The following is a 15557-nucleotide window of genomic DNA, read 5'->3' as shown; positions in this document are numbered from 1 at the left end:
AGACTTTAACAGAAATAGTCAGATGAAGTTACTGGGTCGTTGATACGATTCGGTAACCGAAGCATGTGTAACTAAGCAGATAAAACGGTAATAAAAAATATATTTGCTCTGCAATAGTATTGAGCACTTTCGTCAGGCTTTTACTAATTATCATTTTTGCTATATATATATATATATGCACATACACACACACATACATATATATATATATATATATATATATATATATATATATATATATATATATATATATATATATATATATCAGCAATTTGACACAGATTTAAAATATACTTTGAGAGTGACTTTTCAACGTTATGCAAACTCTCACGAACTCAATCTTTTTACAAAACACAACTTTTCAGCAAATTTCTTGATTTTTTTTTTCACATATTTTATCAAATATCTATTTGCAAACAACGAATCAAAACATTTTAATGATAGATAAGGAAATCATATCTGCAAGAAATAAAAACAAAAGTGTTGCAGAATCTTTGGTCGCTAATTTACATTACGACAGGAACGGCCATGAAATTTAATTTTGAAAAAGTTAAATTAAAAGTTCATCAAAAATAAGGATTAAAATGATGAGACAGTTTACTTACGGGTGGACCTGAAAGGCCCGTCATTCCCTGTGGACCAGGTGATCCCCGCATGGCAAGCTAGAAAAGAGTACAGAAATTAAAGTTTATTATTACAACAGAACAAATGACACAGTATAAGAATATAAATTACTTGGCCAACGAAAAATTTTAAACATGCTTAGTTAATATTACATTGTGTAATATTAAATTGACAATAATTATTCATGTATGTCTGAAAGATAAGAATGGAACTCTCGAAGTAGTTAAGTAATAAAAATAAAGTATATTACAAACTTACTTTTTATAAAAAACTGAGATTTTAAATTTCATTTATTTACTGAATATATGTTGGCATATTTCATACTGAATTAACTTAATATCGGTCAAATTATTACTAAATTAAGAAACAACACAATCATAAAGAAAGTAAACTTTTACTTACCATATGTTGGCTTAACATAGATCTTAAATTTTCAGCTTGACTGTTTGGACCTTTGGAGCTATCCCAATTTAACTGCAAAAAGAGGTTTTAGAAAATGAGTTGCCAAAACGACATCGATTAATCTAGTAAATATTTACAATAAAAACAATCATTTTTATAACGAATGAATAAGTAGTGGAAACGTCTCATTTGTGGAACTGTAGCACTTTTTACTGATTGTATATATTTTTTGATAATGCATCTCTTGAGAAACGCTATATCTGCAAAAGATTAATATTTCCTCTCTAAAACTTTATGTGCATGTTTAATTTATTTATTAAAAAAAAAATTGAAAGTGGTCGGCCAGAGTCGAGGACGACTCGAAGGTTCATTTCTCCTTAGAGGAAGATGTCACATTTTTGCTAGGATTACTTAACTTACCCTTGAACTCCACTTTATAATGCTGAGTATTTAGTAAGGAGGCATTAAGTAATATTTTTAAGTCTTTGGTAACTTAACCTCAGCCCATTAGCAAACACTTATTATATCAAATAAGACAATTTATTTATACATGCACAATTGATGCTATAATCAAAAATATCTAAACGCTAGCTTCATTTCTAGAATTAAAAACAAGTCCACAGTCATGATAAAAAAGCATTGCTTGAAAATAATTTTGTAAATGAATGAATTTTGAAAATAATTTTGTAAATGAATGAATTTTGAAAATAACTTTTAAATAAATACATTCAAAAAAATATTTATTTGAATTTTTTTTACTTGGAGATTTCAAAAAGTCCCAATTTTACAGTTTAACAATCTCTGAATTTTGCATTTTCTGAAAGAACAACTCAACAGAGTCAATCTCATGAGTAACCATGAAGGATGGAAGATATACATACCGGAATGATGAAGACATGTCCAGGGGGTCCAGGAAGTCCGTTGACACCAGGGAGACCATCTCGGCCAGGAAATCCCTACGAGAAAGAAAAACAATGCTATTTAAAAAAAAAAAAAAAGCCAGACTGAAAATGAACATAATTCAGCAAACAGGTGTTCGTTTCTCCAAATACAGGGTGACCCCAAAAAAACAGAGGACATTCAATTTTTTTTCTGAGCATTTTACAGTCAACGGAGAAAAAAAGGCCAAATACCCTAGTGTTTTGATGTGATGTTTTGAATATATTAAACTAGTTATGACCAAAGTTTCATTTCATTCGGACAAAACACTAAGAAACGGGACCTAATTAGAGTTGGGGCCCGTTTTTTTGGGGGGGAGGGGGTCACCCTGTATAGAAATATAACTCAAAAATTAGTTGCTACTACTTTTACTTGTCCTCTAGAGAAAATTTATGGAATTGATTACCGTATTATCCACAGGAAGAATTTTTTACAATTATTAGTTCTCTGGATAATTCGCCTATCACTGCAGAGACAATAAATGATTTAAGTGATGATGGGCAACTACTTTTAGAATATGCTGTTTTATGGTTTATTTATCTGGATTTATTTATGATATATATTTATGATATTTATTTATGATATAGCAAAATATTGAAGTCAGTTTATCTTCAAAATCCTAGAGAAAAATACTTAGAAATTAAATTTTTAGTATCACCACCATAGTTTTGTTGATTTTTGAAAAAAAAAACCCAAAGAAGTGACAAATCAACATATATACCATGTATACATGGTTTACATCTTTTATGTTTTATGACAGCATTATGTCAGAGTGTTTAAAGATATCTCGTATAACCCTAAATTTGATAGATTTTATATTCCCAGTATCTAGTTTAGTAATAAGAATGATGAGACAAAGTGTTGAAAAAAAAACAACAACTAAGCAGTTAAATAAAGCATTTACTCGATATTCTGATGCTTTTTAAAACATATCAAATTAACCAAAGTATTTTTTTTTACTCATCTTCACCCCAAACAAAGCATATTGCAACTTGGACGTAAGGGGCTACTAATTGAGACCATGCCTAAGAAAGATTAAGATGTTGGTTTACGTTGCATTTGAACTTCTGCATGTCAGTACAGTTTCGGAAGCAGGTAGCAGGAAGGGAATTCCAAAGTCTAGCCATTCTAGAAAAAAAAGCTATAAGAATAGAAAACTTTCTGACATTTAGGGACCTCAACAGTGAAGGGGTGTAATTTCGTCAGGATATGTACGTCGAGGGGCCACAAGTGCAATAAATTCATCAAAGCACATTCCATTAAAATGCTTATAAAAAAGGCACAGGGATGCAACATTGCGGCGATGGGAGAAGGGTTGGAACATAGTTGACAAAGTGGGATCTATTAGACTTGAGACCCTTTTTTGGACCCTATCCAAAAGGAAGAGACTAGTGGCAGATGCACCAGCCCAGATGTGGCAACAATACTCCAGACGAATGGTGGCCTTGTAGATGTACAGGATACTGTCAGGTGTAAGTAGTTTTCTAGCATGACAGAGAGCCCACCTTCTTTACAGCAGCCTTTGCAATGTCCTCAATGTATTTCTTCCAGTTCATATTTCCTGTGAATGCCAAGCCGAGGAGTTTGAAGGAAGAATTCTCAAGTAGTGAGTTATTTGTCATGGATATTGGTGATTGGAGAAGCTTCTTGTAATTGTTAAAGAAGAGCAGCTTAGTCATACTATCATTAAATGTTACCATCGATTTATGGTCTCATTCTACTATGTCTGGAGGTAATTTTCTAAGGATTCAATCATTGTTTTGGATTTGTGTACATCCGTTCTTCCCTCATGCATATTATAGGGTATTGTATCATCAGCAAATATACCCATCTCGGATACAATATTATCTGGGAGGTCATTAACGAATATCAGGAATAATAGTGGTCCAAGAATTGACCCCTGATGCACTCCCGCATTAATGTCATGCTGCTTGGATGAACGTCCATCAATGACAACCTGGATGGTTCTATTGTCTAAGAAGGATCTGATTATATGTAGTATTCGTCCAGATACTCCATGATTCAATTTTCATTAGCAGCCCTTCATGCCAGACTTTGTCAAAGGCCTTGGATATATCGATGGTTACAGCTCTGGCTTCATCCGCCTTATCCAGTGCATGATATATGCATTCAGAGATGACTGTTAAAATGTCTGCAGTAGAACGATATTGCTTAAATCCGTACTGTTTGTCAGAAAGAAGATTAGCTTTTTCATGGTGGTGGACTAGTGCTTGATTGATTAGTCTCGAAGATTTTAGTGAAGACAGGGAGGAGACTGATAGAGCAATAATTAAGAGAGTCGATCTTTTCACCATAATTCTTATACACAGGTACCACAGCGGCTATCTTCCAGGTATCATGGAAGCAGAATTCGGCAAGGCATTTGTTGTCCGGTTTGGAAAGTATGGGGGCTAGCTAACCTGAGCATTTCTTAATTAGTATAGCAGAGATGAGATCAGGCCCACACGCTTTGGAGGTGTCTAACATTTTTATGATATCGCAGATATGAGAAGGTGTGATTTTCAGATCATCAATTATGGCTTCTGTCCGCATAGGGAAATTTGGAAAGGAGTTGTTTTTTTACTCTAGGGTGGAGATGGAGGCGAATCACAGAGCAGTTCCCCCTTTTCCTATCTTCTGCAATTCTATGTGTTCCTTGGTTATTTCAGCATGCCTTCTTTTGGCTGTGTCTATTTCTCTCTTACAATGATTTCTAACATCTATAAATTTTTGCCTACTTGCATTTGACTTAGACATACGAATGGCGGAGTGCATGCTTTCTTTGTAAAATGGCAGCTGCACAATCTGTAGTGAACTATGAGGGCGAGTGGAGCTTGCTATAATGCTTCTGTGCAGTGACATGTATCTCAATACCTGCTTTTCACCATTCAGTTGTCTCATTGGCACACTGTTCAACAGGGAAAGAGAAGATATTGGTCCATGAGGCATCTTTGATATGTTCTCTGATGTGTTCCTAGTCAGAGCTTTTGAACGATGGATCCTCATCTTGGGGTTGGGATTTAAGTGCAATGTTTACTAATACCACTAGGTGGTCTGTGTTTCCAAGTGGACTGTGGACATTAGTCACACAATCTTCAGGTGTTGTGACAAGGAATAGGTCTAGAAATTAATCTTGCTGTGGCCTCTATCTGGGAGGCGTGTCGGGAACATTACTGTCCGTGTGAGGGAATGGGCTATAGAGAAGCTATAATTAGAGTGTCTAGCTGCATCTGTGTAACCTGAAAAGCCAAGCCAATTTTTATGGTGGACATTAAAACATCCAGAATCACATGAGTACTGTATAATATATCTAAAAAGTGTATAAAATATCTGAGCAATACATATGGGATGATGTTAAAGGAAAAAAATGTATATGTTTATATTATTTTGAATTTTATACAAATTTGTATATATTTTTTTATATATTTTTAATAACTGATAATTATAGAGATGGTACCAGTAAATAAGAATGTCAATATATAAAAAATAATACTAATAATAAAAAGAAGAGGGGTGAGAAGTAGTAGAATGGATTCTACGAAACACGATATAAAAACAGTAGTTTGTAAATAATAGGCACATTAACTTGTGGAGAAAGGGCAGACGACACAGGTTAGAAATACTTTTTTTTTAAAACATGAATTGATTAACCTAATTTATCTGGAGGAAAAAAAAAACTAGATCCAGTATCAAAAATATTTTGTTCATGTGTTTTGAGGAGGTAGTATTCGATCAACACTACTAGGAACCATGATTTAATATAATGCTTTGTTTTTAAATCTGCGAAACAGTGTTTCATTGTAGACAACTGATGATCCCTTTAAGAACATTGTAAGTAAACCTATTCAATGAAGTAAGAAATTAATCGACTAACTGACTAAATAATTTTCCAATGAAGGACATTTTTTATGGTATATAGTATATATATGAGAATATTAATTTATACTTACTGAATCTCCCTTCGGACCAGGTTTACCAGGTGGACCTCGTGGTCCTGGAAGACCAACGGGACCCTGAAAGAAAAAAATATTTATTTTGATGTAATATTGAAAATCATTCCATTACATATTAATATGATTTACAATATTTCTAGAGTTACACTTATGGACAATAAACATTTTGAAATTATAAAGAATATTAATATTTCATAAAATATTATTTTAAAAATATATTTAAGGTTCGTTGTCTATGTTCTGGGTATGAAATGTAACTCGAAGTGCAATTCAAAATCTTTGTAAAGTGTGCAGTCACTGTTTTGTTTCAATTACTTCCAGTCCACTGTTACTGTGGCAGTTATTACATCACTAGAGTGACAGCACATATGATGGTCTGAGGGATGCTGGTTGTGTTGTTTTTACATACATTATGTAGATGATGCTGATTGCAGCTCATCCAAATTTTTATTGTTCATGTCAGTATTAATAACTTTCAAAAAGTACTTAGCATGATAACGTTCAGTAGCAATTTCCTGGCTGAGATCCACGATTTGACTGATTCATTAGCAGGAAAAAAATTATCTGCATCACCGTGGATGGACGTTGGCTGTCTTGTTCTGTATTAAATAATTCAAAGGGCTGATTTGCCATACTTTAAATCAGCCATTTTACGTAGAGTAAGAAATAGATCTTGGGTTTACTTTCAGTGGCCTCGTAACTCTCGCTTCCTTTATTTTGTCCTTTAGTTCTCATATTCCATGAATGATGTTTCTGACAAAATTGCAGTTTTCTGGATCAGAATCGATCCATCTGACACTTATCATTGGCAACTTTTGGGCCTTGAAGTATATTTTTTTTTTGCTCCTTAAATCAGGTAGCTATATGTCTTGTCTGAGCCGATTTTCATAAATAAAATCAAATTTAAATCTTTGGCAGAAATTTTTATATTACTTTAATGTAACCGTTCAACTTGTATGAGAAGCTATTGCTAGTTATATAAGTGAAGTCGTACAACACATGAGTGTTTCTACAGTACAAATGGTGGACGTAGCATGGAAAAACATTCTGATATTTGTCTTCCAGGTTGAGATGTGAATATTTGTTAGATTAGTATTTCTCATTTTAAAAATCGACAAGATTATCCTTCAAAGAATCCAGCTGAGAAACAGGGGGCCAGGCAGATCACCAAAAGGTGGACTGATGATATTACTGCTTGAACTGAAAAAATATTGCCACAACTCACTTGATTGCTCACATTCACAAAAAATCAACACCACAATGACCTCAATGGTTTCGTTACTAGTAGTCATAATAATACTAGTACTACTTTTTAATATTTGGGGAATTTCAGCATAAAAAGTTAACGAAAATAGTTGGCATTGGTTAAATATATTTTTAATGGTTTCAATTTAAAAAAAATGAATAATATTAGAAATATGTTGTTCAATAATGATTATATATAAACTTACATATTGGATTTGGTATTCAGTTTCATAATTGATGCTTCCGGAACCATCTTCATCAGTAAACTAAAAATACATTAAAATATTGACAAACATAAATAACTCGCTTGTTTATAACATATTAACATATTTAAAACAAAGTCTAATTATATATTTTTCTGACACTGGCCAAAAAGTCAAGTCTCTATATCTTTATATTTCACAAAATGAAGAAGTGAAGAACAAATGTTTTGGCCTGACGATGTCAACTTTATTAAAACTACGATTGAAACATATCCTGAGTGTGTAGCCGTGCTATGTTGGTATAAATAAAACGCGTATATACATACATATATATATATATACATATATATATATATATATATATATATATATATATATATATATATATATATATATATATATATATGAACAAATGATTAATAAAACATGTTAAAAGACATCTTGAAAAAGAGTTAAAAACATATTTAAATTTTAAAAAAGGAAGCACAAGATAAGTGGATAGTCCTTAATCCGCGGAGTTTCGAAGAAATACTCTCCTCATCAGAGGGCAGGAATTAGCAAAATGCAGGATCGGATTTTTCATATAAAAATATTTAATGAAACTACAAGTAAGTCACAGATCTTACTTGGTTAAAAAAAAGGGGTGAGATAAGGGGAATAGGAGGTAAAAGAAAAATGATAAAAAATATGATATATTTTAAGTTTACCATTTTTATTACCTTGGTAAACTTATTGTAATTTTTATTTTATATATATATATATATATATATATATATATATATATATATATATATATATATATATATAAAGGAACTTTGTCTGTCTGTGTGTGCATGCCTATGTGCATGTGTGTGTGCGTGTGTGTGCATGTGTATGTGTGAGTTCGTTCCCTATGGACTCGAAAACGGCTGAGACGATTTTTATAAAATTTTACACAAAGGTACTTTATAAACTTGCAAAATCACCAAACAGAATTTAGGCCATGCATGATCACCTAATATAGAAATCGATCAGGGTAAGATCACCTAATATAGAAATTGGTAAGGAAAAGACAACCTAATATTATAATTGGTCATCCAAGATCATACAAGATAGAAAAGGATTATATAAAACTAATAAAACAAATTTGATCATGCAAGATCACTGAACAGAATTTTGGCATGCAAGATTATCTAACATGAATTGAATAATGCAGCATGGATGAAATTGGTCATACAAGACCATATAATATAGAGATTGCTTACATAACATTTCAAGAGGTACATTTTACACTTTGCACTATTGAGTTGCATATGACAGAGTTTTTTTTTTTTGTTTTCTGAACCGCTAAGAAATGTTTTCTACTCTCTATGTAAGAAAGCCAATGTTCATAATTTTGTGTCATCGTTCTCTGTACTTATTATCTAAGGGAACTGATTACAATGAGAGCATAATACAATTTTTAATGAACTTGTGTCCTTACCGTGATAATATTAGCTTCAGCATTATTAGCACCAGCTGCGCCGATATCAGTCACTATTCCTGCGTCTTTCCTTGCAAATGCTTCATCGCAATTAGGACAGTAATATTCACAGTGGTCATATGCACCGGCTGAGTCGTTGACAATGAGAAGATCTTGAATGGCTCCCTGAAGTAAAAAACACAAAGCAGTTATAAAATATGTTGACAAGAACGTTTGCAGAGGAAGAGAATAGTCGTTCATTTGGTGAAATATGTCACACACACACACACACACACACACACACACACACACACACACACACGCACGCACGCACACACAGATATATACATACATGCACACAGACATGAACACACAGATACACATACACGAAGATATGCACACACATCCATACACACACATACACACAGATGTACACACATACACACAAAGAGATATACACACAAATGCAAATGAAGAACTATATTATCTACCATAAGTTCAGTTATAATAAGTCTTGTGGGACCTTGGTTAATAATATTGTTTCAGAATATTTGTTATATGCCAATAAAACAGACACTCAATATTAAGTAGAAACAAAATATATTAGACAGAAATGCAAATACAACAAATCAGGCGACTGGTTATACCTCAGTCCGACTGCTAAGTGTGCATGACTTGTGTATAACATCAAGAGGCATATTCTCCAAGTTTTTTATATTAAGAGGAAATTTTCATTGTTATTCGTAAGGTGGGCATCACAACAATACTTTTTATTTAAAAATAAACATTTAAATTTTAAAGATATTCGAAAGGCATTTTTCACCGTTTTAGTTTTATGAAAAATGAATAACCTTTTCATATTTAATATTGACATTTAACAAAAAGTGAAAACATAACAATTAAAATTTCTATTAAAAAAGATGCAAAAATGTGGCTAATTTTGTTCTGTAACTTTATTTTCTTATGACATTGTTTTAAATCTAGATTCATGAATTCAAAATGGAGTCCATTTGGAGAGCTAAGAAGTACTTGATAAATATGTGTGATGCACAACCAACCTTATAATTCACGATTGTCAATGATATTGCAAGTGGATATTTCAAAATTAATAGATTATTTATAAGAAGACAAATAAAAATAAGGTTATTAAATAACATGGCATACCCTGTAGTATTCATTTTCTAACAGTTGGTTTCCAATGACAATGAGACCATGGTGGTCGAGATTCGATTTTCTCGGAAGGTTGAATGTCTTGTCTTGTTGACAGTCAAAAATGAATGTCACAGCATTCCCTTTCACGCTAAATCCAATACGATGCCATCTATATTCGGGAGAAATAAGAAAATAATCGATTAATAAAGAGACATTATTAAAATTATAAAAAATATATAAATGTTAAAAGAAAAATGAACTCTTATTTATTTGTGTATATGAACTTAAATAACAAAATCCTTCACAGTAGAGATCCCGAGATGTAAGAGAGCCTTCTACTCCAGTAGTTTCTTCCTCAGAACAGCTAGACTTTGGAATTCCCATCCGGGTTCCTGCTTCCCCAACTGTACTGACATGCAGAAGTTCAAGTGCAACGTGAACCGACATCTTGCTGCCCAACTCCCAACATTTTTTCTCGATATACAATCTTACTATTATCATATATACATGATGTTTGTGATAAAGTTGATGATTTCTTGATATTCTTTCGTTTCAGAACCGTTTGAAATACCTTGGAGTGGTAAAGTGCAACAGATAGTTGTTTTGGGTTCTATTAGTGGATTTGAGAGCTGGAGATGACTGAAAAGCAATGCAATATTGAAAAAGAGTTACTCGTATCATGATAATTTGCATGAGCTTCAAATATTTATAATATAAATATTCCGAATATTTGAATATTTGAATTCCTTGAACGGTCATGAGATGTGAGTTGGAGAATTGTAAGAGCAATATGAAAGCAGTGACTAGTGGGAGAGATTATAGCAGACTTCTGACTGTTGTTGTACAATGAAATTTGTCAGGAAGTTGCAAAGAGATGGCATGGTATGGCAAGATCAAAGCAATACAGATCTTGATGAGAAAGATGGACGTGGATGGTGACTATAAAGAAAGTTTTGGATGGGGATGTTTGCCACTCCTTGTACAAAAGAGCAAAGGTGAATTACTCATTGCTAAGGTTCAAGAAAATCACTTTACTATAGTCAAGAATGTCATTAACAAAGTCAAACACTCAACTGAGTCAAGAATTCTCTGGTTCTTCCGACATAAGGATAACCTCTGCCAGAATCAACAGTCCAATGCATAAAACAATGTGTGTTTAGCCGACAGTCCACACAAAGTCCTGCACATCGTGCTGACTAAGTTTTCACAAACTGTAACGATTTTCAGGTGTGTTATGTCTTCCAACATCTTGGAAAGGGAACAAACTCAGTTTTAATGGTTATACTAAGTTGCTGTCCACTATTGTCAAGCACTAGGTGAGGAGGGTGATTGCTGGATGCTCATACATGTAGTAACAGAGTTCACATCCGTTTCAGACCAAGAAGTGACTGCCTGAGAACTTCCACAACTTCATCTGTCCCAACTACTGATTTTAAACCCATGGACTATTGTGTGTAATACAGTTTAAATAGACACTAACTGTATCTCTAAGGACGAGCTGGGGTTTTTTATGGAAACTTAAGGTGAAAAAGAGTGTAACTTAGAATATAGAAAAAGTCAACATTAAGCTTAGAGACACATATATTGCTATTTATTAACAGAACGCCTGACAATAAAAATTTTTCCTGAGAAAAATTCGTGTGGACACGTCTTGTTTGACCTGCCAATGTCTAATTTTTGTTCAAGCGTAATGCATTTAGATGAATAAATAATAGAATAATCAGGGAAGGGGTGGACAAAAAAGTAATTTACTTACTCGCCATCAGTTAGATTGATTTTCAAGGATGGGTAAAATTCTGGTTCTGGTTTTTTTTCAGAGTCACTATAAAGAAGCTTGATTTCTTCACCGATTTTCAGTGAAAGTTGTTCTCGTGCATCTTCATTGTGATACATTGTGAATAAATTAGCAGTAACTCCCGGATCGGCTTTGAACGTTGCAAGAATAGAGAAGTTAACCGGAAAACCTCCTGAACGAAAAATTAGAAAGAAAAATACAATTAAAATCAGTTTGCAGAGAAAAATTTGTTTGAACAATTTAATATGTTTACAACTTAAGTCATAATATTGTTTGCAATATGCACTTTATTAGCAACGTTTATAGATTTTAGGTATTATAAACATTGTACCTTTTTTCTGGTAATCCCTAATCAGCTTTGCGATACTAAAACTACTCTCATTGAACTTGATCCTTAGTGTTTCAAGCTTGTCATGTGACTAAATACGTAAGTCTGCGCTGATCTTACCATTGATACTGAGTTTCAAAATCTGCTGATATACGCAAGAAACCGCTTTCAAAAATATTAACTCCTTCTCCTATGAAACTTCAGTCATCTTGTTTCATTTTAGACACATCATATTTATTGCATTTTGATTTCGACGTTAAGTATGTTCAAGGGAATTTCTTTTTGTACATAAAAAATATGTTTACCTTATTGTTTGATGCTTAAGATTATATTCCAATATATTTCTGGATGGCTTCGTATTTGAAAATTTTTTATTAACATTCGTTACTTTTTTTTCTACATTTCTGCGTTTGTTCAAAAAGCAAAATACGTTTATTTTGTTGAACTTGTCAGCGTATTTAGTCCATGATGATCCCTAACTGCTGCATACGATATGGTAGATATAATATAGCTTTAGTATACGGTTATTAATATATTTTCAAACATAATGTTTTTCAAAGTTCATTACATTGCTGAGTTAACCTGCGTTTGATGGAGCACAGCAGCGATATTACGATGACTGAGGTCTGGACATTAATGAAAACAAAATATGTATTTGAAATTTTTGACTTCATCCGGAATTTCTTTAGTGGAAATCGTTCCTGACAAAACATGAAAACAATTGATGTAAACAGTTAAAATACTACTTCATGGTTAAAAATAAGTCATTGGTAAAATTTATATGAATAGATCCCAATCTAGTAAACAGCAATTCTTCTCCCTTTGTCAGAATCATCGCTCATAGAATGTGAGGACTTAAGGACTTAAGGACAAAATAAAGTTAGCGAGAGTTATGATGCTGCCGAATGTAACCCCAAATTCTGACAGCCAAATTAATTTTTTGTAATATTTGTAATGATGATCCTAAACGTATTTAGACATTAATATTTGTATCTTTCTAAAAATTAATGGTTGGATTCGAATTATTATTTTGGTCATTGTTTCGTGATTTTTAAGATGAGGATTGAAATTTGTAGATAACCGTTCTTATCTTGGTTATTATAGTTACAATGTTTATTCTTCAGGTGGGAAGCTTGCAATTGTAAATTCATACTAGGATGTTCTCAAATGTGAAAATATGCGCCTGAAAATGTCGTTTGGAATATAATAATCGACATTAGATTTTATTTTGCTGTTGTCACTCAAGCATTTCAGATGCTGTATTTTCAAACCCTCTTCAAGTTCTTGTGATTTCAAACTGAACTCTTTTTTAATAACTAAATGAAGACGTTAGCTTCTTTTTATTTTTTAATTTGAGTTTAATTTCACAACTAAATTTAAAAGATCTATTATTTTTTATTGGCATATAGCTCCTTTCTTTTCGAAGAACTATCTCCTGATAGCAAAAGCAACAGCCTACCCATCCGCCAGCAAGACGTACTGCAAGCACCATACTGCTTCGAAAAGATGAAATGCTGGCTATCTTTTAAAGTTATGCAATCGCACAAGGTCCAGAAATCTTTGCTGCAACTGGATTAAAAATAAATCTCTCCACACGACAAGAATATTTATTTGTTTAATCTCTGTATTGCAGTTTAATTGTGAATCTGATCAGATTGTCAGTCGAAAAATGAACCACCCAAAATAATTCAAACATATTTTATTTATTGGTGATTACTGAATAATCCCTAATGATCTTTTTTAATGGAAAATAACTATTTAATAATTTAGCCAAAGTTAAAATCATCAAAGTTTCTTGTTTATCTTTTAGATTAATTCACTAATTAATTTATCAGTTCACACTTTTAATATAAATATATACAGTTCACACTTTTAATATAAATACATACAGTTCACACTTTTAATATAAATACATACAGTTCACACTTTTAATATAAATACATACTTTATATTATATAAATATATAATTTTTTCAGTAATATAAACACACATCGACAACAGTATCTTATTAATGTGGGATAACTTTTTAGGTATTGTTAATAAATTGCACTTGTTTCATGTAGGAGTTACTTTCAGCATTCTGAAGGTAAACTTTTTCTATAGTCTCCAGTAAAAAAGGTAATATAAATAACGATTTCTCTGTAGGATTTTGGAGAAATTCATAAAAGCATAGTTTTACATATTTTGTACAATTTTTGCCATGGTATCCAAAAGTATTTTTGTTCAAATAAACAATTATTAATTTTGATTAATTGTAAGTTACAGGAATTTAAGATATTTGAAAAGAAAATGCCATTTCTGGCAATTTAAGAGCATTTTAGATCTACTTAGGCCAAAGCTGTGTTTTCTGAAAAACAAAACAAAAAAAACTTTCTTTGCCAGTTTCCTATTTTCCCAATCATATAACTTCATGCAACATTTTATAAATAACTAATGAACTAATTTAATAAATAACTAATCAACTAATTTTGAAAAAAGAAAATGGTAAAAATAACAAATTACCAAACCAATGGACAGTGATAAAAATATAAATCTGTTCTCAATTAGAGAGTAAAAAGGTGAATAAAAAATGAAAACTTTACCTTTAAAGACCTCCTCTGCTTTAACGCTAAGTAAGGTGGCATCGCTGCCAAAAAAGTAGGCTATATCAGGTACTCCTTCATCAGGTGAATCCCTTGATTGTGGTCGGTTTGAACAAAAGCCTTCATAGGTTGAAATGCCTTGCGCTTTTCCTGTGTTGTCTTTAATATTAACTGCTTCTAAGAGATCGACTGATCCTGAAAAAGAAAAGCAAGAACAAAACGATTAGTTTCAGTTTAACAACTATTTTCATTTGAACTTTTTCTAGAATAATCATTTTACATTTAATTTTGATACTGACACCATGTCTTTATAACTTGGAACTCTCATTGGTCAATTACACTTAAGCTTGACTTTAACCTTGTCTTTATTTTTTTGGTCCCTCGATAAAAGGAGTGTGGACCTGTAAATTCACCCTTGTCCGTTCACCCGTTTGTCCATTCATCTGTTCGCACTTTTCTCAATAATTACACCTTAGAATTTTTTAAAATTTTGCACAAACATTAAACATAATATAAGTAAAAGAGTAACTGAACGGATTTTGCGGGAAAACTCTGGTTGCCCCCTTAGGGCTGCCTTTCAAGTAAAAATGGCTAAAATTGTCACGTTTGTGCTTATTAAAAAAAATTGATGCCTTGGATTTTTATAAAACTTTCTGAAAAGTTGTAACTAACTGATTTCTACATAATTTTGTTTGTCTATACTTAACAATAACTCTTGGGTGTGCCCCAAGGGCTCTTTTAGGGCTAATAAAATACTCTATTTTGGGGGCTATTTTACCATATTTGTCCAAAATTTTTTGTGTATGTCTATTTAGCAATTTTGCATAGTGTTGAACTTGAATTTAAATATGTTAAGACCTTGGAGACTTTTGGAGCTAAATGGGGAGGGGAGC

The 15557-nt window shown here is 32.3% G+C and overlaps 1 protein-coding gene across 1 annotated transcript in view; it reads right to left on the bottom strand.

Annotated features, from left to right (window-relative positions):
• Positions 1-15557, bottom strand: part of LOC145292177 (uncharacterized) — a 239008-nt gene that overhangs the window by 145890 nt on the left and 77561 nt on the right. Inside the window, exons 2-10 of the mRNA XM_080138449.1 lie at positions 14665-14859; positions 11716-11926; positions 9972-10128; positions 8829-8993; positions 7370-7429; positions 5916-5978; positions 1908-1982; positions 1027-1098; positions 606-662 (exon numbers count right to left, since the gene is read on the bottom strand). Coding sequence (XP_079994575.1) covers positions 606-662; positions 1027-1098; positions 1908-1982; positions 5916-5978; positions 7370-7429; positions 8829-8993; positions 9972-10128; positions 11716-11926; positions 14665-14859 — 1055 coding nt within the window. The remainder of the gene's footprint in view (positions 1-605; positions 663-1026; positions 1099-1907; positions 1983-5915; positions 5979-7369; positions 7430-8828; positions 8994-9971; positions 10129-11715; positions 11927-14664; positions 14860-15557) is intronic.

Source organism: Euprymna scolopes, chromosome 13, assembly GCF_053919585.1.
Source record: "Euprymna scolopes isolate OS-2025 chromosome 13, ASM5391958v1, whole genome shotgun sequence".
Taxonomy (NCBI): Eukaryota; Metazoa; Mollusca; class Cephalopoda; order Sepiida; family Sepiolidae; genus Euprymna; species Euprymna scolopes.
The sequence above is the reverse complement of the archived record's forward strand: the minus strand, read 5'-3'. Positions and strand labels throughout refer to the sequence as shown.